At 41.5% G+C, this 22,563-nt stretch overlaps 1 protein-coding gene across 2 annotated transcripts in view; it reads left to right on the top strand.

Annotated features, from left to right (window-relative positions):
- Positions 1-4,129: 4,129 nt before the first annotated feature.
- The window catches only part of ME2 (malic enzyme 2), a 36,698-nt gene continuing 18,264 nt past the window's right edge, over positions 4,130-22,563 (top strand). Inside the window, exons 1-3 of one of the 2 annotated variants that reach the window (XM_085322179.1) lie at positions 4,130-4,242; positions 10,993-11,121; positions 21,669-21,802. In XM_085322179.1, the coding sequence (XP_085178305.1) occupies positions 11,014-11,121; positions 21,669-21,802 (242 nt within the window). In that variant the 5' untranslated portion in view covers positions 4,130-4,242; positions 10,993-11,013. Of the gene's footprint in view, positions 4,243-10,992; positions 11,122-21,178; positions 21,456-21,668; positions 21,803-22,563 lie in introns of those variants that run through there. The other variant, XM_085322180.1, reaches the window with a different exon arrangement.

Below are 22,563 nucleotides of genomic sequence, written 5' to 3'. Positions count from 1 at the left end.
AAGGAAAAACAGTAAGAAGGGAGATGGTCGTTGGGCAGGATAATTAAAGCAGGTGGCAGAGTGACAGAGTGCTGAAGGTGAACTGAAGAAACTAGAAACTGAAGGARGTGGAGGCAGAGGCAGGAGAGCGAGAGGCAATGCCACCTGGCTGGAGAATCTCAGGTTTTGTCACCACGGCCCAGCCCCTTCAGGAGCTCGGCAGAGCAGAAGCAACTGATGATCTGGTGTCAAACTGGTCGCTAGCCTAAGAAGACGTTTCAGATCAAAGACAGACAAAGTAAACGTAAGTTAAAATGCAGCATGTGCCAGACCAGGCTGAAAGGAACATGTTACCTTACAGTTACAGTTAGGAGTTATTGACAAAGGAATTGACTGAAATTAAGGAAGATGAAGGGACCTGTATCAATGCACAACCAAAATTCCCAAACAGGGAACACTTACAGAAATGTATGGATATATATTTAAGTGACATCGTTCTCAGTCTGTGTAGAATGCTGTCCAAGGGCAAGCCAAAATGCTTTCCAGATGGTTGGCAGAGGAAGGGTCTTTTCATAAGGGAAAGAAAAGGTTTGTATAAAAGCATCAATTCTGAAATAGACTAACCRAAAGCTTTCTTTCTCTGTCAAGCAGACAGCATGAGTAAAGCCCCTTTAGGGCAAGCAATAGAGGTAATAGCCTGAAGCCACCTCCTTCCTTATGCCACAGTTTGAGCTAGGTAACAAAATAGGCTGTCAAGCCTTGTAACTTTAACTCGCAAATTTAACAGTGCTGCAAAATATTTCCAGGGTCTAGACCTCAATCATCTATACTGCTTAACTGTTAGCACAATTCCAGGCATGGTTCTGGACCAGAACTTTATCTTCCCAAACAGTTCCTGGAGGCAGCTGGGGTAACAGCGCAGGACACGCTCTTTCCAACATGTAGCCTGCCTGGGAGCATTGTTTTGGATGGCAAAACACTTTAAAAGCAGGGCTGTGCGTTGTTCCCATGCAGGCTGGTCTCAGAGCCAGAGAATAGCCCTGCCACATTTATTTGCTAAAATGATGAGAAATTTTAAGCAGAATAACTTTAAAAGATAGAGTAAAGTTATTAGACAGAAGTAAAATCAAAATTAGGGAAGCAATGTGAAGGTAATTGCCAGTGTTTGTTATAAAGACGTAAGAGAGGTAAGGTTTGTGGGTAGAGGTAGTATCTTTAATGGAATTAGTATAATAAAAGATACTTTATCTCTTTGCAAACCTTGCCTTGAGGTAACAATCACCTTTACTGCACAATTCCAGCTATAGTAGCATATTATAAATACGAAGAGTAATTAGGGTCATCTCTATATTTGAGGATTAGTCCAACCATATGATTAATTCTCAACCCATTTTACCAGAAATAAGGAGTGGAAGATGAAGATGCCTGTCTTCATCAAGCTGTAGGTACTTTCTTCCTGAGAGATGGCTTGTCTGCTTGGATCTGCACTGTAAAGATTGTCTTAGATTGGATGTAGATAAAAGCTAATGTGATTATGCTTAAATAATCATTTATTCATTTCTGTATTTTTTGTAACTTGTTCCTAATGGTAAAAACGCATACTTAAATAACCTTTCTTAGCGTTTCCCACAGAATTCAGATTAAGTCTGGTCGTAATCCATATTTTGCTTTTCCTTATACKGATGCACACCTTAATACAAGTTTCCTGATTCTGTTCAGCATCTGTGTGTATATATATGTCTGTAGCTACATTATCAGTACATATATGGGGGTAATAGTGTACATGTTAGGGCAACATTACGGAGGAAAGAAAAAGAGCCCTAAATTCAGGAGAGCAGAACACCAGAGTAATTTTTTTTACTTGCATTCAGTGTCAGTGAGATAAAAACAAGAACACTGAGTCTTGGTCTGGTATTATTACTGCTTTAAATAGACTATTTGGAAAATAGGAAGTATTACAGAAAGGAGAGGCAAAACTATCTGACAGATGGAAAAAAAATTATTTAAGCCTTCTGTTTAATTTATGAGACAGACTTCATTACAATCAGTAAGTAACAGCATAAGTGAAACAGAAAAGCAAGTATCAGATTGCAGTTTAGCAAAGAGATACATAACAAAGGGCAATGATCAAGAAAACCAAAATGAGAAATACGGCACAGTTTTAAGAGCGTGCAAGTGATTTATCACTGAAAGGAAAAAAAAACATCCTGATATATACCTCCAGATTCAGATCAGATGCCTTTTGGGATATGCATTTTAGCTCAGCACAAACTGTTGGCTTCCTCTGAAGGGGAACCTGAGTGAAACACAGTGGTCTGTATGCACAGCAAATCTGCTATCACGATCCAACAGTCTCTTCTTGTATTAGAAATTTATGAATGAATTTCTGCCCTGGAGTGAGCGAGCCATGAAACTTTTTGAGGCTGGTCCGAAGCAGTGGAAAGAGACAGCAGAGCCGTGACAGCTGGATTTAAGGAATTCAGGAATGCCAAGGGCTTCCAGGGGTTCTCCTGGCAACAGCAAAGCAACAACATCATGTGAGCCAAAAGAAACTCTTCTGTGTTGAGCACCAAATATGGGGATTGAATGTTCTCAGGAGGAGGAAGAAATGACAGCTTTGCTTGTTTTATAGCACAGGCAGTTGCATGAATCAGATGTAAATCTAACAGTCACTCAAAGGCTCGACGCAGTGATCCTTCGTACTTCATGGACTTACCAAACAACTACGGAGAGACACCACTGACGCCAGAGTGGTGGATGTGCAGTTCATAAGTCCTCCCTTCCATTAAAAACTTCCTGGAAGTTTCAGACCCCGAAGCCCTGACAAATATCATCTGCTGGGGTKGGGATTTTTCTTTTCTGGCATTAACTACAACACAGCTTTTAAGACAGACATTCTCTCACGAGGAAGAGTTTCGCAGTGTGTTTCAGCATTCAGTATAAATGTCCACTAGACACACTGGACAGGAGCCTCAACCAGTCTAAAACATGGGTTTACAGCAAGGCTGATTTATGCTGTTTTGGTATTAAGTGCAGTGTTTTTAAATGCTTTTCATTTGGGCTGTTTTTAGCTGGGCACAAAGTCATGACCTTTCATGCTATTTTTGCAATTTTCTCTGTTTTATGGGTGCAGTATCACACTATTCAGGGATGTTTCAAAGCTGTCACAGTTGTGCTGGTGCAGGGGGAGGCAACTGAGTATGTAATTCATGACAGGCCTCAAAATGATGATCAGAAGAGGAGGTTTTGGTTAAGCAGGTTCCTACATTTTTTGTTACTGCTACCATAGCAACCCTGCTTCTTTTAAGGGTACAGTGCTCATTCACATCGCTAACGATTAGAATCATCCAAAGTACCAGAAAAGAATTAACAGCCTCATAATTTTTAACCCCCGGAAAATATGTCAGAATATGGACTAAAGAAGTGATACCCTCCCCCCCAAAGGGCAAGGAGATGGAAGCAAGCTGMGTTCATACAATCTTATCTCCAAACAGCAGGAAAGCTTTGCTGGGGGACAAACTGCATCTCCTCTGTTAAGAAGGCTAGAAARGTTAGAATATTAGGAACAGTTTTATGTTATTATGAGGGGATATTTTATCAYCCTGCGGTTCCTCTCTGGGTCTGATTTTCGTGTTGACCTGCAGCATTAGGTGCCTGTTAGTCTCTTGCCAAGTCTTACRTTTTAACCAAACACGCTGTATATTATTGGGGGGGGGTATCCCAGCTCTTCAGGGAGGGGAAATGCCCCTATGGGGGTTATTTCCCGATGGATAACAGCGTTTCTCCGCCGGGATCCAGCGCCTCCGCCCAGGAGGACCGAGGCCGCCGCCCGCCCCTAACCGCCGCCCGCCGCGCGCGCTCCCCCGCCCGCGTCTCCGCTCGCCTCACGGCTCGCCCCGCCCCCCTTCACGGCGCCGAGCTTCCCGCCCCGCCCCCTCCACGCCGATTCGCCGCCTACTCTCGACCTCATTAGCATATTACCGGCCCGCTTTCCTCTCCGCCGCGAGGAAGAAGGTTCATTGGCCGAGCGCCGCCGCCGCCGGCCGGCCGGCTTCCTTCTCATTGGCCGCGCGCCGCTGTCAGTCACGGGGGACGCCCCGCCCTCCGGGGTGTCCCTCCCCGGCGCAGCCTTGTTTGCTTCATTCAGCGGTGGGCGCCGGGCGGGGCGGAGCTGCGCCGGATGGGAGCGGCTGCGGCACAATAGAACCGGCTCCGCGGGCGGCATCGCGCAGAGGGCAGCAGCGGGAGCGGGAGCCCGTTCCGGTAACCTTGCCGCAATTGCAGCGGCGTGCGAGGGGCCTCCGTCTCCTTAAAAACGCGTTGTTTTGGGGGGGGGGGGTTTCTTCCCAGTGCAGATCCGTGTGCCTTTCCTCCTCCTCGAGTGCCCGTGCCCTCGGCGTGTGCTGTGCTGCGCGGCCCGGCCGGGCCCCGAGGGCCCCGAGGGCGCCGCGTTGCCGGGTGCTGCCTCGCCGCGGCCCGCTGCCCTGCCCGGCGGGCGCCCCGCGGCCGGTGAGCCGGGGTGCGGCCCGGCGCGGCCTCGCTCCGTCCCTCCGGGCGAGGCGAGGCGAGGCGGCCGTTTCCACGAGTTCCTCCCCCCGCTCCATCCCCGTTTCTCGGCAGATTTTGGGGCTTTTTTTTTTTTTAAAGGAGAGGGGAGCGGCGCAAACTGCAAAAATTGAGGGCGCAGCAGCTCCCACGCCTTGGTGCAGCCTTAAAACGGGGAGCGAAAGTTGGGAGACAGCAGAGTTTGAGCAGGAAATGCTGATATAACCGCTTGGTATTTTTAGGACTAGTTTCTGTGTTGGGGGTTGTTTTATTTTTTTTATTTTCGCTTTTTTTTTGTTTTGGTCCTCTTGGCTATTTGGAAGAAGATGTGACGGTGGCTCYTTGAAATGCCGCCTTCGCCTTCGGTCCCGCTTTCATCTCGGTTTCGCTGCACCTGCARTATCGAGAGCTGCTGGGTACCAGCTTGACTCTACGAGCAGCTCGATACCTTATATAATAACGGCACGGTTTAGCTGGCTGAGGAAACCCTAAAACGTGTGGTGCGTTGGTGAACAGGTGGTTGAAAAAGGGCAGTCTTGCAGCCAAGGAGACTCCTCTGGAATTACCCTTATCGTCGTGTTCTTAGTTCCAAAAAGTTAGTAACAAACGGTACAGGGAAGTCTCCTATAGATGTAAATATCCATGCATAATTCAAAGAACTGTGCAAACTCCAAGACCCGGTGGGTAGTTGATTTGTGTGTCTGGCCATGAGCGTCCAGCGCGGAGTTAGCTCTGTTACGTGTAGTTTGGTCTACGTGAAGTTAGGCTGTGCATGTATTTTTAAGGAAAAGCATGTGTTATCATCTCAGGACAGGATCCCTGATAAAACCGTGCGTTAGTGCTGTGAGTCGGCGGCCAGGAGCGCCGGCAAGATGTGAAGCTGCTTCTTGTGCAAACTAAGAAACAAGAGACGCCGCCGTCATGCGTGGTAGGATGCTCTGCTCRGGGTGAATGCTCATCGGGTGTTCATCCTCGCTGCTAACGGCCTTCCTGCTAAAGGCACCTTTATTGCAGCAGAAGCAACGTTGCACTATTGCTTGGGCTGATAACAAACTGCCTATGTACGATTTTTCAGATTCTTCTGCAATTTAGGAAGGAAGTTTTTTTTAAAGTCCCTACTGAAGTACACAACAAGGTTATCAGTGGTTGACAAGCTTATACTTTGCATTATCTCYGCTAAATTAGCCAGTAGCACAATTTCTCCATGTTTATTGCTGAGTTATCCTCCCGGAAGGAATCACCCTTTTGTAAGTGTGCAGCTGTAGTTGAGAACAGCCCTGTTTCTGTCTCAGCTGATGTCCAAAAACCCTTGGAATGACGAAACTCTTGGAATGAAGAGCCGTAAGATAACTGTGTACCTGCTCTCCAGAGTAAAGCAACAGTRTCTTTCTGTGTATTTAGAGGAATTTAATATTCAGTGTTCTTTATGAGGCATCTGCAGGATGGGGCGTGCATACATGTGGTTACCTTTACTRCCATGAGTCTTCCCACTAAAACAAGTGGAACCACTTGTGGGAATAAAATCAGGATCTGACTATATTTTTTTCAGACTACACCAAAAATATTGCTACTGTACTTTCCATTGCGCAGGTTAATGGCCTTTCTGGTGCTTAAGAAGAATATTCAAGTCAGATCCACTCTTGTGTAGAAAAATAGCTTTCTGAAGTTATGTGATGAGATCTTTTATGAACCGAAATTCCAATACCAAACAATTTGGTACTATTTTCCAGTTGTATCGCGTGCAGTTTGCTGATATTTTAAGTTGTTTTTAAAAAGAGGTTCTGGAATTATTCTCATTTGAACTCAGCTAAGTGTGTGTTATTTGCTGAATGCTTCAAACCTCAAAATGTGAACTGACCAAATCTGCTTAAGTACTTTAGATCCAGCTTTTCTTCCTGTTGGATTGGTTGCTTGAGGATGAGAGGGAAGAAAAGTAGTTCCAAGATGTTAAARATCTGCTTCCAAAATGGCCAAGTTTCCACTGTTGAACGTATTGTTATTAACACTTGCCAATGTGATTGTATCTTTTAATCTGCAGATCTCAAGGTACTTCAGAAACGTCATTTAAAATGATGACTTGGGGTGTTGCTGGAAGGAAGCCAAAATATCATTGTCACCGTTTTCTATTAACTATACCCAACAGTGTCTTGAGCACGCAGGGAGTTGGAGGTGCTGCGTTACTGTGCAGAGCCTTGCGTTGTCCAGCTCCGTTGCTCAAACACGTGTGCTGATGGGCTCCTGTTACAAACTGGAAATGCCCCCCTTTTCCTCTTCTCTCTGCAAAGCACTTACTGCAATGCTGGAGGGTAGCAGGCAAAGGGAAACCTTTCTTTGAGAAGCTCCTGTTGGGGAACACATTTGTAGTTGATATTTGCGTAGTGGAATAATTTTAGACTGCTTTATCACTACTGAAGTGATGAAACCAGTGAGTGTGTGCCTGGTTTGTGTCATGCTTGGCTAGGCAAGGCTTGGTTTTTTTATTAAAAAAAAAAAGAGAGAGAGAGAGAGAGAGAGAGAGCATAACCATGTGGAGTTCAGAATGTGCAGACTCCCAGAACGGTTGTGATGTGTGTATGAAAGAAAAGGTTTGGTGGTCCTAGAGTAGTCGTGCATAGGAAACCAAAACCATTCTTGACCAGAAAGGTGGGAAACTCTAGGAGGCTTTAGAGTCTTCAATTAACAATTCTAGCTTGTGTTAGAACAAGCTCCTGATAGCACAGAGGTCTCCATAAGTTCACTACCTGGGAAAAAAAAAAAGGTTGGAACCATTCATTTATGGAGAATTTCAAGAATACTTGAAATATTTTTGTTTAGGCATYATTCAAACTGAAGGAAGACTGCAAAGTCATCAAGCATAAATTGCTGTCCACTGAGAAATATTSCTTAGTATTAGGTATAATCCACAACTCAGGCTGTGTAGTAATTGAGGCGGATCTTGCTCTAATTGATGCTGAGCTTCCTGACTCTSTGAGCAATGTAATTGTACATTTTAAAAGTATGATGAGCCTTTCCCTTAAAAGTAGCTTTTGCAATTTAACAAATCTGTAATTGCAGCAGGAAAACATTTGCTTCCAGATAAGGGCACTTGTACAGAATTAGTAATTAGTTTGAACTGGCCAGATGCCTCCTGATAAGGTACAGCAGAAAGCTGTCATCTGGTTTGCTGAAGAATTTAATTCCCTTAAATTGTGACACAGCATGGATGTAGTAATAAGTCAAAAACTACTGGTTGTAATRAGTTGAATCTAGTGGTGTACCACAGGCTTGTTTATTCCTTACATTGTCAAATACTGTAAGTAAAAGAAGAAAGAAAAAATCTTCATTCTCATTATGCTGACACATGTTTTAGCAAAAATTTTATTCCTCCTTCAATGCCTCTGCTTTCTTCCTAATTCCTGCTGACAAGACATTGCGTAACCTCGGAGCTCTGTGCATCTCTGGTCTCGCATCCTCCCAGCCCGCTCTTGCCCTCRGTTGACATCCTTCCCTCTTCTCTATCAGCCTCTACTCTTAAAATCACTTCTGCTTTTCCTTATGGCTAAAATACCACCATCTCAGGCCTAATCTTTTTCTAGGTAGCATTTCTACAAAACCCCTCATGACTACTTAAAAATCTTCCTGCAAAGAAGCATGACCCAATCTTTTATTTTGCTGGAAGCCAGGTATCAGTTCGGGGGCCTTTCCTGCAGACCTGTTGTTGAGCTCTTCCCTCAAACAGGCAGGATAAATATGAGCTGCTGTGGCATTAAGCTTCATGTCCTTTCCTCCTTCCCTTGAGGCCAGAGGAGAAGTGGCGGTGGCCAGGCCAGCTTATTTGCCKTCGATTGGACCGTGCTGCATCTAGAGTACTTTTATTGTCTGGTGGAATCTTTCATCTGAGAAGCTCTTGGCTGTAATTCCAAATTCTTGGTGTGAGCTATTTTTATAGCTACCCAGGGCTGCACTGGGCTCAGGCGCACGCTCCGTGGATGAGATCTTGTGGATCTCGTTGGGGCGTGCGGGGTTGGGCTGGGAGCTCTATTTCAAAAAGCATTAACCCACCCAATGGCGTGATAGATGTAGCCTTGATTTTGAATCTAACAGGTTAAATTCTGTCAGAGGGTTAAATTTTCTGTCAGCTGTAAATCAACAGGGATCATATCTCTTGGATCTAAACTAAGGAAATGGGTGGAAAATGAAGCCCAGATTCCTTCCACTTAGCTGTAAGCATCTGAGATACCACAACTAGGAGACTAGTTTTAGGTCCCTCTAGGGCACCTCTGAGGAGAGGAGCACCTCCAGAAAGTAATTTGGCCCATGTAAGATTTGACTCCTACCCAAGAAAAGCCTCTTTTTCTTGTTGATTAGAGAGTTAATCGATTTGAAGTTAGTTAGGAGAAATCTGGGCCACAGTCTTGTTTGGTTCATAAATGCAGCAGAGTAAAGGGGTGATGTTTGGCCTACTTCTTAGTTTCTTCTTTAAGGAATCCTCCCTAAAACAAGATTGAGAAGATGCCCGCTGAGTTTTACTGGGATTGTGTGATCACGGATCATTTTTGGCTCCATATGCATAAGGACATGGACTTACAATTGCATACTAATACCAAAGGAGCTATCAGAATTAAAATCAGTTAAGACATAAMGGCTGATTGTTTTGCAGCACAAATTTAATTTTGCTTATCTGATCCTGCTGTATGTATTTTCATCTGCCTTAACTCTGGCAGACCATCTGTGTTCAGTCCACTACTAGCTAGTTTAGGGAGGAATTATCGTGTTAAAAGCAACATTTGGTTGTCATGCTGGCATGACTTCCATTTGTCCTGTCTCCACGCAGTAAATTTATGTTCTGTACTGCAAAACAACTAACCACGTGGGTTTTGATCGGAACTTTCTGAAACTGGAAGGCCAAAACGAACAAGAGAGTGAACCTGCTGAATGTCAGCGTTGCTGTCCTCTGGAATTTGCAGTGGGTAAAAAAGAAACCAAGATATACTGATGATGAAAAATAGYAGATTTATACATATTCTTTAAATGCTTTGAAAGATTTTGAAGCACATTCTCAGATRATAACTTCTAAAATCAGTCTGCTGTCTTAAAAGTTGATTATGTGTAACTTTGTAGCAAGGTCTTTTAAAGTACTCAGGCTATTTTTAAGATAATGTAATTTTACTCGTTAATCTAATTTTTGTCTTCCATCTGGAAGAAATTAAAAATCCAAACCATGCATCTTTGCAGTCCTTAAAAATATCTCGTACCTGTTTTACTGTTCGTGCATRTGTCTAGGATTTGAAGGTAGAGCTGGGGCAGGGAACCCTGGAGCACCAGCTGCGAAAGGCTGGGGCCAGCGGGGACGGGGTTGTCCGAACAGCCTAACTGCATGCCCTGGAGACCCCTTCCCTGAGGCCCTGCAAAGGAGGGAGAAGAGTTCCCTGCTGTCCCGTCCCAGGGTCTCTTTTTGTTTTTTTTTTCCCCTCCTCTCCCATCCTCCTTGTGCCTGTATTCTGCATGATACTACACCCGGGTGATGCACACCTCGTCCTTGCCGGGCAGCAATCTTAATGAGGGTTTATAGAAGCCTACGGCTGCAGTCCTGCGTAAGGTCCTGAGGTGTGACTGCTCTTCTGTCTCTGAACGTTGTTGAAATAGCATTTAGARACGAGTCCCTTGTGCCACTGTGTTATGCAAGTTTGTAATAAATAATAATTTCTGCTCCAAAGAGCTTTCCGTTAAAAAGAATTGAATAAAATAGATTTGAAAGTGGTCATCACCTGACAGTGTTAAGAACTAGGCTTTTGAGTGGCTCTAAGAAATTTTTGAATCTATTAGGGAAGGATTTCCTTTACTGAAAAGAGTATGCTTCCTCTGAAAATAACTTTTTTTTTTCTTCTTTTTAGAATTGGAAGTCTAAAAAATTGAGGAATGGAATCCAGGTGTTCAATAATCATTTAACTGTTTTACAATTTTTGTCTAATCTAGTTGTAATAGGCCAAGAGACACGTATTCTTTCCTTTCTGTTGTCCCAGCCAGTAGATTTTGTTGTCAGAAAGGTATTGGAGAAACACAGCTTCAGTTTTCTGGCTGTACTGGCCCAAGTTGTTCTGTCCTCCCTGGCAGTTGTACTGGTGCCAGTTATGCGGGTCACCATAGAAGGATAATATTTGCGAGTGGCTATTTTCCACCCTAGGTCTAGGGTGCAGCTACAAGACAATACYTAATAAATGCCGGCTCACTGCAGCTCACAGCACAATGCTAATTACACTAGTTTCTCTGTATGTTCTCTCTACTCATTATCACACTCTGTGTATTGTAAAGACTTCTGTCTCTTTTGTCGTCCTGSCCCCAACAAGGCAATTTTAGGTGATTAGCACAATGTTGGAGTGAGGAGCCTTATCTAACATGTACCTATTTCTCTTACAACAGATAACGCAGAAATATGAATATTAGTTCAACGACATCTGTATCTCAGTGATTGTCTTTTCTCCTTCCCAGGTGCAGAATACAAAAAAAAAAATGTTCTCCCGATTAAGAGTAGCTGCCGCTCCCTGCGCAACGGCGTGTCGCAGTGCACATACGAAAGAAAAAGGGAAGCCACTGATGTTAAACCCACGAACAAACAAGGTTGGTAGCGCCTATTTATCAAGCATTTTATCTTCAGCTGGTAACAGTGCAGTGAACCTTGTTCTAAGAWTGAAGCAGTGTTCAGTGTTAAGGTCAAGGAACTGTACTGGGCCACAGCCAAAAAAAAGGCGCAGAAGATGGAGGAACCAGTGATTGTTTGAAGTTTGCTACCTGGAGAACTACAGTGCAGGGACTTGCAATGACACTTGCTGCTTCTGTCAGCCTGCACTTCTCTCAATTTGCTGTGGTTTACACATCTGATCTTGCTGCTCTCTTGTGGCAAGTTAAGAATCGGTGATTCTTGCTGATTACTGGCTTAATTTTCTGGCTGGTTGAATTCCAAGAACATTTTAGCAGATTAAGAGCTTTATTGCATAGTTCACAAAAGTAATTTTGAATTCAAACTTGCTAATGATAGAACGGGTTAGCCTCTGAGTCCTAGTCCTGGATTTCACCTGACAGACTGTGAATGGGAACCAAGCCACATCAGTTAGAAACATCCCTGGTCAGAGAGAGCGCATCTGAAAATAAGGTATCTGGGAGGTAGAGACGTTATATTGGTTCCATGCATTGGGAGAAATTTCTCTTCGTTGGGGAAAAAAAGCTACTTTCTTAGAAGATTCCCTTTTCCAACTCTGTACCCCAATCTCCCCCTTTTTTTGTAGAGCAGTAGTCATCTTTGGGATTATGAAATGATCAATCTTTAAACTAAAGCTAAAGAGAAATGAGATGAGATCTCTTGGCAGTTAATCCAAGCCATCTCAAGTGGTCAAGAAAAGTGACAAACCTAGCTGCCTTGAATAGGGGGTTTTATGAAGAAAGGAACTAGCAGAGCTGGACTTTCATGGTTTTGTGTGGTTTGTGCTTTTTGATGTCTTGCTTTTCTCCTCCATTCTGTTTTCCCCCCGCCCCCTCCTGTCATGCTTCAAATTTCTCCTCCTCTGTAAACTTCCTTCCCTTCGTCCCTGTGACCTTGGCTCCTTCTCTGCCCCGGTAATCATTGGCTCCTTTGCGTGTCCCCTGCCCAGACACGAAGCAGCACGTGCTGCCGTGAAGTGGCCAGCTGGCAGCCTAACGCCAGTGCTCAGTGTAGCTCTTCTCTCGGTGGGATCCCTAGGCTGGCTCGCTCTTCTAAGTGGCAATTTTTTTWAAATGAAACTTGTGGGAATTTCTTTTATTTGGCGCTCTTTTTCTGTCAAAATTAGTAGAGGTTTGGCAGTGGGTTTGAAAGTTATGCGGGAACGAGGGAGGGAATCAGGCTAAGAAATACAAGCTGCATCTCTGTGGGTCCTGCCCGTAACTCTAGTGAGAATTGCTCCAGTTCTTCTTTGGGAAAGAGTCTCCGCAGTGTCCTGAGAAGAAGGAAAGAGGACAGAAAGTTGCTTGCATTGTTTTGTACAGTATGAGACGCCCCAATATTGTATGAATGTGGGTTGCACAAATACAGCAACCCGACTGCTTGCAAAAACAAATTTGAGATAAAAGTGTTGCAGGGAGGGAAAAAGGAGGATAGACTGGTGTGATTTGTCAAGATTGGGTGTCTCAAAACTTTCCTGACCTATAAGCACTCTGGCGTGCTAGAGGAAATTATTTCAAGCCGTGAAAGCTTTTCCAAGTGCTGATTATGCAGCAGTGGTCAGAAGCAAAAACAATAGGTCATTTCTTACTGTTTTTCTGGTGATAGCTTTTTTCTTTTTTAAAGCCTGGAGTATTTTTGTGGGGGACTGAGCACAATGCAGTATTTTTTATGGTTTTTTTTGAGGAGGAGGAGGGAAGAGCAGAGAGGTACTTATTAATAGCAGATGATCTTTTTTATCTTTTTTTTTTTTTTTGATTTTTATTGGCTCCAAGAAATGATACTGGGCAGAGGAAAAAACTTCCTGCCTGTTTGTTCAGCTCTGCTTTAGTCAGTCTGTCACTAAGGCAGACACCTGTTTGAACGGATCTATAAAGTGCTTAAGTGATACTGCTTGGTGGTTGGATGTAGTATGTATGTTGAAACTTAATTTGGAAATTCAGCAGAGAAATAAATGATTGACTAAATATGGAAACTGCCTTTCCCCCTCTTCTTGTCCTGATTGTTTCGTATGTGCGTCTGTGTTCATGTGTGTATATACATATGTAAGTGTGTTTGTATGTGTATATATATATATGTATACACACACACACACACACAGAAAGATAATGGGCTTTATCTCCTGCTGATGACTTGAGATCAGCATTTTATAACTTGTTTTTAGTTGTTTATGCTTAGTTTTTATAATCTATATTGAGTTACTCTGCAAAACAYGTGGACTCCATTAATGTACATGGGCCCTAAAATAAGAGCTGTAAGATGCCAGCATCACTGATAGAAATCCCCTTCCMCATCTGTAAATTAATCTGCTTTTCTACTTTACTCTCGGAGTTGGGTTTTGTTTTTTTGCCCTTGTCTTTCCCAGCCTTAACTGGCTCCTGCAAGATGCATCCYGCCTGCATGAACTGTCTTAGGCATTTATGTTTCAAAACCAGATTTCAAATATTTATTGTCAGGGCAGCTCAGAAAAGGTCATGAGCTATATCAGTAATGCCCTTGCTGTTGCAGCCAAACAATTGTAGAACATACTGTAACTGCATTCCTGGCATCAAGTATACTTATAGTCTCCCATGATGTTTGATTTCTGTTGAACTGCTCTGTGACAGGGATTCAAATTATAGTTAATTGGCTTCAGGACCTTATATTGTGCTGGTGATCCCTACTGTGTAGAAGCAGTATTTTAAGCTTGTTTGGCACTTAGACAATTTCATTTGTTTAGTACTGGCAAATAAAATGCTATTTATGTTGTAGTAATGTGTGGGGTTCTCACTTATAGGCCAGCATTCCTCCTCCAGCACAGAGCAGGTGATAATCCTGATGTTGGTAATGTCCATGCTGCCRTGTAGAATGGCATCAGTATGTCTTTATCTTCAGTGGAAATATGTGACCTATAATGTTATTCATCCATTTGTTTTCTTTTGCCTGGGGTAAATTTGAGACTTTGCATAGTTTGTGATACTTTTTGTATTTTAGTTGCTGTCTATTGGCAATTTTCTACCTTGTGGTGTCAATTCTTCTCAATCTCTTCATGTGTGACTGTTGTGTGCAGTTGGTTGCATTACCCCTTTTATATTACTTTGCTCCTCAATCTTGTGTAGTTACTTCATTCTTTGGTATTGCTCTTGTATCCTGACAGTGCTTCCTAAATTTTTCCCTTCATCAAATATCTTTAGTGAATTTTGTATGTCCACACATATTTATATGTATATGTGCCTGGGCACATGTATATGTGAGTATGTGACACATTTTAAAAAATAAATTAAGAATTTGCTGATGGTGTCATGAATTTAAGATTTAAGATTTATCCCCAGAACGATTACTGAAGAACTCTCCTAGTGYCTGTTATCCAGATTGGCAGTCATCTTTTCATAGTATCTGTTGTCTTGTCTTTAGCTATCACATTAATTGCATTTTCATTTTTGTTCATTTCCAGCTTTTTCAGCCCAATTTATTTTCCTATATGCCTTGTTCAGTACATCACTAAAACTCTGACAGATTATCTTTGTTTAAAAAAATCAGCCTCTTACAAAGATATACGTGGTCTGACTGACTTCTGGCAAGTATCCAGACAGTGTATTTCCAATTCAGAATAAAAAAAGAAAACAAAGCTACTTGGGCAAAATAAGTAGGGCAGGACAAGAGGATGTGAGGAAAGGTCATGTAAAAAATAAAGCTCTAAACAGAAATGCTCCGTTTCTCCTTCCACTGCTCATTTCCACTGCACTGGTCTAGACATGTTTGGTTTCTTTTATTCGGAAATTTTGCAGACTGTAGCTGCTTGGTTTAGCAGCCAAGGTGTAGAATAAGCAATGCCCATCTGCCTTCCTGGTTTTCTTAGGAAACCAAGATAAGTAGAATATGTAGATGTACTGAAAGTGGTGATATTTATCTTGCTGGAAATTGCAGTGTTTGAAATATTACTGGCAGTTCCTGGTCAGTGACAAAGAAATGTCCTAGAAGGCAGGAAACATTGACAGGAACTACTAGAAAGAGATTACTAGACACGTTGCATGCGCACACACGGAGCCCGGAAGAAGAGTGTCACCACAAGTCTTGTGGGCTGCCCAACTGGTTTGGGGATGGAGAGGTTGTTGTAAGGAGGTCACATGGCCACACATCTGCAGCTTCTAAGGCTATTACCCGCTTCCTTGAAGATCTGCCTGCTTTTAAGAGGATTTAAATGTGGAAAGAAGATGGATCTGTTTAATCCGTAACTAGCTCTCATCATCTCCCTGTAAAGGTGCTACATGTGCCAAAATTGGTAGGGGATACTACACCTCACATAACCTCGATCAGTTACTGTGCTCACAGCTCGTGAGTCCTTGGGGTTGCAGGTGAGGGAAGGAAGGCAGTTGTCTTGGTTTTGAGATTCRTAGGGTTAACGCCACTAAAAGGGAACAAAAGCAATGGCATCTGTTCAGTTACGGATAGCAGGTCATGAGGTGTCTCTGCGGTGCTCACTAATGCTGTGCAGTTGAGATGAAACGATGGGTGATCCATTGCAATCCATTATGCTCATGATTTGCAAAGTACAGCTTTCCCGTAACCATTCGTGCTTGGAAGCAAACCCCAAAGGGGCTGGATGACCTGCTTGCTTGTTTGTAAAGGCTTCTGTTTGGGGGAGAAAAAGCTCCAGCAGAACGCAGATCATTCGTAAATGCTGGTTAGCCAAGTCTGGACAGCAGCTGCAGTGACTTACACCTGGTTCCCTGCATACAGATGTGGTACAAGAACTGCAGGTGTCTTTGCCTGCAGATGCTAAGCCCTTTAAAAGCATAATAACGTAAGAACTGGGTCATTTTACAGCTCAACAGGGAGTAAGTAGATCACTGTGCCATGTCAGCTGCGTCTTGCAAGCTGTCTTGCCAGGAGATTCTGCCAGGCCCTGCTCACGGAGAGGCAAGGACAGTAAGACTCAAAATCTCAAAGGAACACAGGCGACTATGGTGCAAGAGAGCTCTAAGTATACAATTTTATTGTATACAATTTTATTGCAATTAATATCTAAACTGCAGCTGGCCATTTTAGTAGCCCTGCTCTTGATGGGGAAAATTTAAAAAGCTTTCACTTTATGTTGTACTTGAGCCCCCTGCCTCCTGCCAGTATGAAGTGCTGTTTGTGGAAGATGAAAGATGTTAAATTCTGTTTAAAAAATGAAAGAGGAAAGAAATCGAAGGAGATCCGCATATTATATACTATGTATATAAACACAGATAAACTTTGGATCTATGTTTCTGATAGCAAGTACACCTTTGATTCTTATGAGTGAACGTATTAACTTGCACTGGAGACACGTTGTGCAATAGTGAACTTTGAGATTTAGCAAAGGGAAGCACACTTAAGAAAAAGCCCGCAATCCCAAGTAAAATCTACTTTATTTTGAAAATGTAGTTTATGGTACTACTTCAAAGCCTAGGATACACTGCTGAGTGTTATGACAATGATTAGTAGTTACATGAGATCCATTTTATTAAATCTTCCCTGTGAAGTAGGCTAATTCATAGCTTCCAAACAGTATCTGCATTTGGATATRTTCTGCATTTACATCTTTATCAAGGGCTTTGAATGGGATTGTTATAAACTATACTTTTTTAAAAATGCTTCAAAGCATTTATGAGAACAGGTAAAAATATCTTCCTATACAGTTTTCCCTCAAGCCTTATTATTAAATTTTGTCTCACCTGATACTTTTCTGCTCAGAAGCCTCACAGTACTATTTACCAGTAGTGCTATGAAGGTCCTGGCAAGGTTCTGGTCTCCTACTCGCCTTCATGTGAAGTGGGCAACTGGATTTTTTTTTTATTTTGGTATTTATTGCACCATTAGCTTTGTGTAGCGAAGTCCACTGGTTAGGCCAAAGTAAGATCCTTGTGCCAGATAACTGGTGCATTAAAGGCACAGTATGCAATGATTAAATGGGAGCTTGTCCTGTCTTAAAAATAAATAAATAAAAGGAAAGACCGTCAACACTTCTTTTTCTTTTTCTTTTCTGTAGCGTTATGTTGATTTTAGTGTGATAAATTTGTCTATATTAATTATTTAACTTGTAGTCTTTGAATGTGCTGGGTTTTTTTCCTAGGTACAGTCCATGCCTTGTCTGTGTTGTCCAAAAAGGACACCTGTTACTTCTAAGCTGTAAAAAGGATTAAGGAAACTAATCTAAGCGAAAGTCAGTGCAAAACACACTGAAAAAGCCCACCCAACACTGTGGGTCAAATGAAATGAAAAAATGATTCCTATGACCTAAGCCCAAATCGTTAGAGTATTTATGTGCTTAATTGCAGCTGAAACCAATGGAAATTGGGCAGTGGAGTAGGTGGTGGGATCTTCAGTGCCTTTGAGAACATCAGTCCCAGCGTTGCAAATGCCCGCGTGCCCCCTGATTGCCTGGCGRCTGACAAACAGCACTGGAGATGCTAGAAGGAGGGGAGGAGGCTAAAAAATTTGTGTAATACTGTAGCTCTTAGGCAGACCAAGTTTGAGGAAGATCTCCATCGTGCTGGGTGCTACATGGGGAGCAACCCCTGAGTCCCAAATGCAAACCAAGAAGCAGCTGATGGTCGTGGACCAAGATAATGAATAGGAATACAGCAAGCCTAGGAAAGGGCTCTGGGTATTTTATAGTGCTCTTCTGGACTAAATTTGTTATGTCCTAGTTGGAAGGAGGATTAAATTTCTGTAGGRAGGCTGGTGGCATTCAGAAATTAAAATGCATCTTTTAACATGGTGTTGCTTAATTGTCATACTCACAAACCAACAGCTGGCAGTACTTAGTACCACCTAAAGAATTCATTGTGTTTAAAGTTCCTGTGACTCCAGGTACGCTGAAAATCTAGGTTGCCTGTAGGCTGAAAAAAATCTGAATAAATTGAATAAATGTGGCATTAGCTGTTCTGCTAATACAAACCTGAGGGCTCATTTGGTAGTATTATTGAGGACCCAGGGGATTTATTTTCACTGGGTTTTAGTGTACAGGGAAGTTAAGAGAAAGTCATCTTGCAGTGTCTGTGCCAATAATGGAGATTAAACAGATTTTATTTTAAGGGATTTTATGAACAATTTCTGAAAGGGAGGCTTTAGGTTTTGCTAGTGAGATGTTTCAGCTGGTTTAGAGTAAAATGTTAGCTTGGTAAGTGAAGTACCACTAATAGGATTCTGGCTTTTAGCGTATCTTAGACCAGATAGATACTAATAACTTTATTGACAAGTGTTTATATATCTCCTGCTAACTTTTTTTTCTTCTTAACACCATAAATCTTTTGGCATTTCTATTTTTTGTAGTGCCTAAAGTAACGGTTAAAATACTACAGATGTTTCCCAGCTGTGTTTAGCTCCATATCCTGAATATGGCATGCATTGAGAAATGGTTGTTTTTAAAAGGTATAAACTGATGGTGGTAACAAACTTAGGTAAGGAAAAATGGAAGACAGCTGATACATATTTTTGCCTATTTCAGTTTCATGCAACTGTAACAAATGTGTTTACGTTCCTCGAGAATCTTCTAGTGAATCTTGTGAAGGATGTAGAAATGGAACTGAAGTAAATTCTTTATAATAATTGAATTTATACTGGTAGTAGTAATTTTTCTGCTTTGGAAATAAATAGTGTAATTTGGAAATAAAAGTAACGTATCACTGGTTCAGTTGACTAGCTTCTTGATGAGTTTTTGTTTGCCTGTTTCAACTCTCAAGATAAGCTAGTGCCACAATTAATTATTTATATACTGAGTTCCAAAGATTAAAAAAAATATCTGGAGAAAAAAAATCCTTTGAACTTCTTCAAAAACTGTTTGAAAACTGGTCAAAAAATCCCTTGAAATATATTTCGATTCAGCGATGTTCAGCTAATTTATTTGTATCCATCTGAATACTTACGGTCTTGCTGAAGAAGTGTGTCTGAACTGAGGGGAGAAGATGGCATTTGCTGTCTGTTCCCCTTGGCTTGTTCCTCGTGCCTCTGCTGCTTGCTGATTCTGTTCCCATCTGCAATGTTTTATTCCTCAATTCGTTTATCAGGAAAAGGCATCACGCGGCTACAGTGGCTGCGACCACTACACGTGACCTACAAATGACAAGCASCCAGGGTAAAAAGATGAGGAATAAGCGACAATCTGCAGTTTGCTTACAGAAAGTAGCAGAAGAATACATGAGCATAACAAGTACATGAGGGGGAAAAAAAAAAGACTTGCAAGTGACTCACAGATAATTAAAAAAGAATAAATTGGATTTAATATTAAATGTCAAGTCTGTTACATTGGAAGCTAAATCTTAGACATGTATGGGATCAGTCTATTTTGGGGATAAATACTTCAAGCTTTTCTAATTTTATTTTTCATTTTTGATCTATTTTTTTCCTCCTTGAGGTAGACTAGCTTGCTTTCTGAACCTTCAGATAWTTTATTACTTTAGAATATAGTGTGCAGTTAGTACCAGAAAGCAGGTGGAGTGCTTAAAACAGTATAGTCAGAATGACTGATAGTAATGACTTTGAATAAATAAAGAGAAAAATGATATAAATCAAAATCAACTGTATTTAATTATGGATTTCCTAAGGTGTAGTTGATCTGCGTTGTTTATAAACAATTCAAGTATGCTAAATTACAATGAATTATAGCCTCTTTAAACCACGTTTTCTTTTTGTAAGAAATATATATACTTTATATAAATACAAAGGTGCAAGTACTTTTACAAATACATATGAAAATCTATTCAACCATCTACAGAGGTGAAAAAACATATATTCTAATTGCTAATTTTATTTTTTGTTATTCTGAAATGGGCAAATGTTTCATTAAAACTTTTTCTTACGATTTGTCTGACTGCAGATGGAATTTATAGGGTAGTTGACATAAAACAACATTTTAAAATGTTTTTTTTTCTTTTAACATGGCAGTTAATCTGCTTTAGGTGTGGGTAAATTTGAGAAAGCGTGCTTTTGTTTTTTAATCTAGCTGCTTTAGCAAACAAAGGAATCTCAGTKTGTTAGTAGATCTGATGTTTCTTGTTTCCTTTGCTTTCAAAACATTTGGAGGAACAGCCCTCTCCCTTTGAGGTTCTGCTTTTACTGATGGATTGATAGGGCACAGAGGCACAGGGAAGTCTTTCCTGCATTTTCAGCTCCTACTTTCTCAAATACTGATTAACCATTCACTAAACCRACCCAGCTGAATAAATTCAAGTAAAGAAAATTTATTGTTTTTCTTTTGGCAGGAGCAAACTTAARTTGGAGTCAGTTACGGCCAGAATGAGGTTTGCATTTAGCAGCTTTGGCTCTGAGGTCAGGTTTTGTATCAGCTAAGTTTTGCAAAGTTATGCCTAGGACTTAATTGCCCTGTGATGGTGCCTCTTTATCTACAGGTAGCTCACAGCAGGCCATTAAGTATATTAAGTGAAGTGCCAGCCGTTAATGCCTGCTTGAATATTAYTGTTAAATAACTCAAAATGTCTTAAGGATTAGAGTCATGTTAGGACCTAATGTGTACTGCAATTAATTTTAAAATCARAATATTAAAAGGTTTTAAATTATTTTTTCTTTCAGCAGTGATCTTCAGCTTTTAAAGTAAAACTCAATCCACCTTGCAACAGAGAAGAATGGCAATGGTGGGGTATTTTTGTGATTTAACTCTTTTGAGACTTAATTTGTTACAGAAAAGACCATTTGGTAGTAGAAAAATGAAGATATTAAGAAATTAGCACTTGCCCTAATTAAAGAGGAAGGACTGGTTGTGATCTCAGTAGAAGCATTAGGGCAATTCAGTAACCTTCTAGGGTCTGGCTAGATTATTAGAAATATGGACAAAAATGGAGCAATTTGGAGAAAGCTGTCATGATTCAGTGTTACTGGCTGTGRTTGCAGGGACAGGGTTAGGTGACCTGTATGTTCCTGGTCAGCCTTTGAAACATTCCAGTAACCACCTGTCTTTGTTTTTTCTTTTTACTTTTAAATCTCAGCATACCTGCCGTGGAATCTCTTAGTTGTTTCCAGYTTTACAGAGGACAGTGAGACCTAGGGAAGGTGTGAGGACCAGAGCTACAGCGAGCCGGCGGTCAGAAGGGCACCGATGGATGAGGAGAGCCCAGACAGGGGCAGCTATATCCCACCTCTGCTAACTGTGGCTCCTGCAACACAACAGGAATGCAGGGCCGCCACAGCTGGCGGGAAACGCAGCAACCAAATTTTCTCGCTATGATTTTGCATGAGCTGGTGGTTGAAGGACAGAAGCGAGGTCTGGGTTCAGTGCTGCTCTTTGCCAAACAATGTAATAATTGCTTCTTTGTTCAGTTCTCCAGCCTGTARAATAGGACAAGATGTCTTTTTTCTCCAAAGAGACATTGGTCCAATAATATTTGGTGTACTTTGAGCAGTGTGCATGGGTATCCTGGAAGTGGATAGTCAGAAATGACAAATACATTATAAATAGAACTACTAGAAAAAAAAAACTAAGTGTTTCTCACCTCTCTCTTGTTTTCAGGGCATGGCCTTCACGCTACAGGAACGACAGATGCTTGGGTTGCAAGGACTTCTACCTCCTAAAATAGAGACACAAGACATTCAAGCCTTACGCTTCCATAAGAATTTGGCAAAAATGAATGACCCCCTGGAAAAGTAAGCACTCCTCCAGCCTCGCTTTGTCAGGCTGGTAGAGGAATTGGTGTAAAAATATTTCATTGGGATGACCACACACGCTTTCTTGGCCTCCACTAAGTTTTCCGGTTGTTGGATGTTGTTTTCAATTTTGTACAAACTTCGTTCATTAGTGCCTTATGTAGCTAAATGAGGTTGGGGAGCAATTTTGTAACATTGCATAGTCATGAGGCAACAAAAAAGAATGTACACAGATTTGCCAGTAGCTGAGCTGCAGATTTAGGAGCAGCAGCTTTCTGAAGACCTTGCTGTTATGGTTCTATAGTAGGTAAGATTTGGCTGGCAGGTTGTCAGAGCACAGAATTATTTTTTAGCTCTGGAGAACACCAGAAAAACTTGTGTGAGTTTAAGTAACTTGCTAATTAGATGTGAAAAGTAATGTTTATCTTGTATTGTAATTGTTGCTAGAAGRAAAATACAACCGTAATATTTTGAGGCTCTTAATGAGTAGTTCTTTGAGATCAATTTTTTTTTAAACCCACTATTTGGATGGAAAAAGTATAAGATGTTTTATTTTGTTAAAATGGCATGTTCTGTTACCATTTTCATATAAATATGTGAATATTTGCACAGAAAATATGCAGCCTCGTAAAGGCAAGAGTAGCATTAGGATGATTTGAAGCATACTGGACCATGTAAAAACTCTGTTCTCATGGCAACTGAAAGATAACTTCTAAATCCATGTCATTTCACCTGCTGATCTGAAATGATCAAATCAAAGT

The sequence above is a fragment of the Rhea americana genome, unplaced genomic scaffold (assembly GCF_003343005.1).
Source record: "Rhea americana isolate MKP2758 unplaced genomic scaffold, rheAme1 scaffold_75, whole genome shotgun sequence".
NCBI lineage: Eukaryota > Metazoa > Chordata > Aves > Rheiformes > Rheidae > Rhea > Rhea americana.
This window is presented reverse-complemented; position numbering and strand designations above follow the sequence as displayed.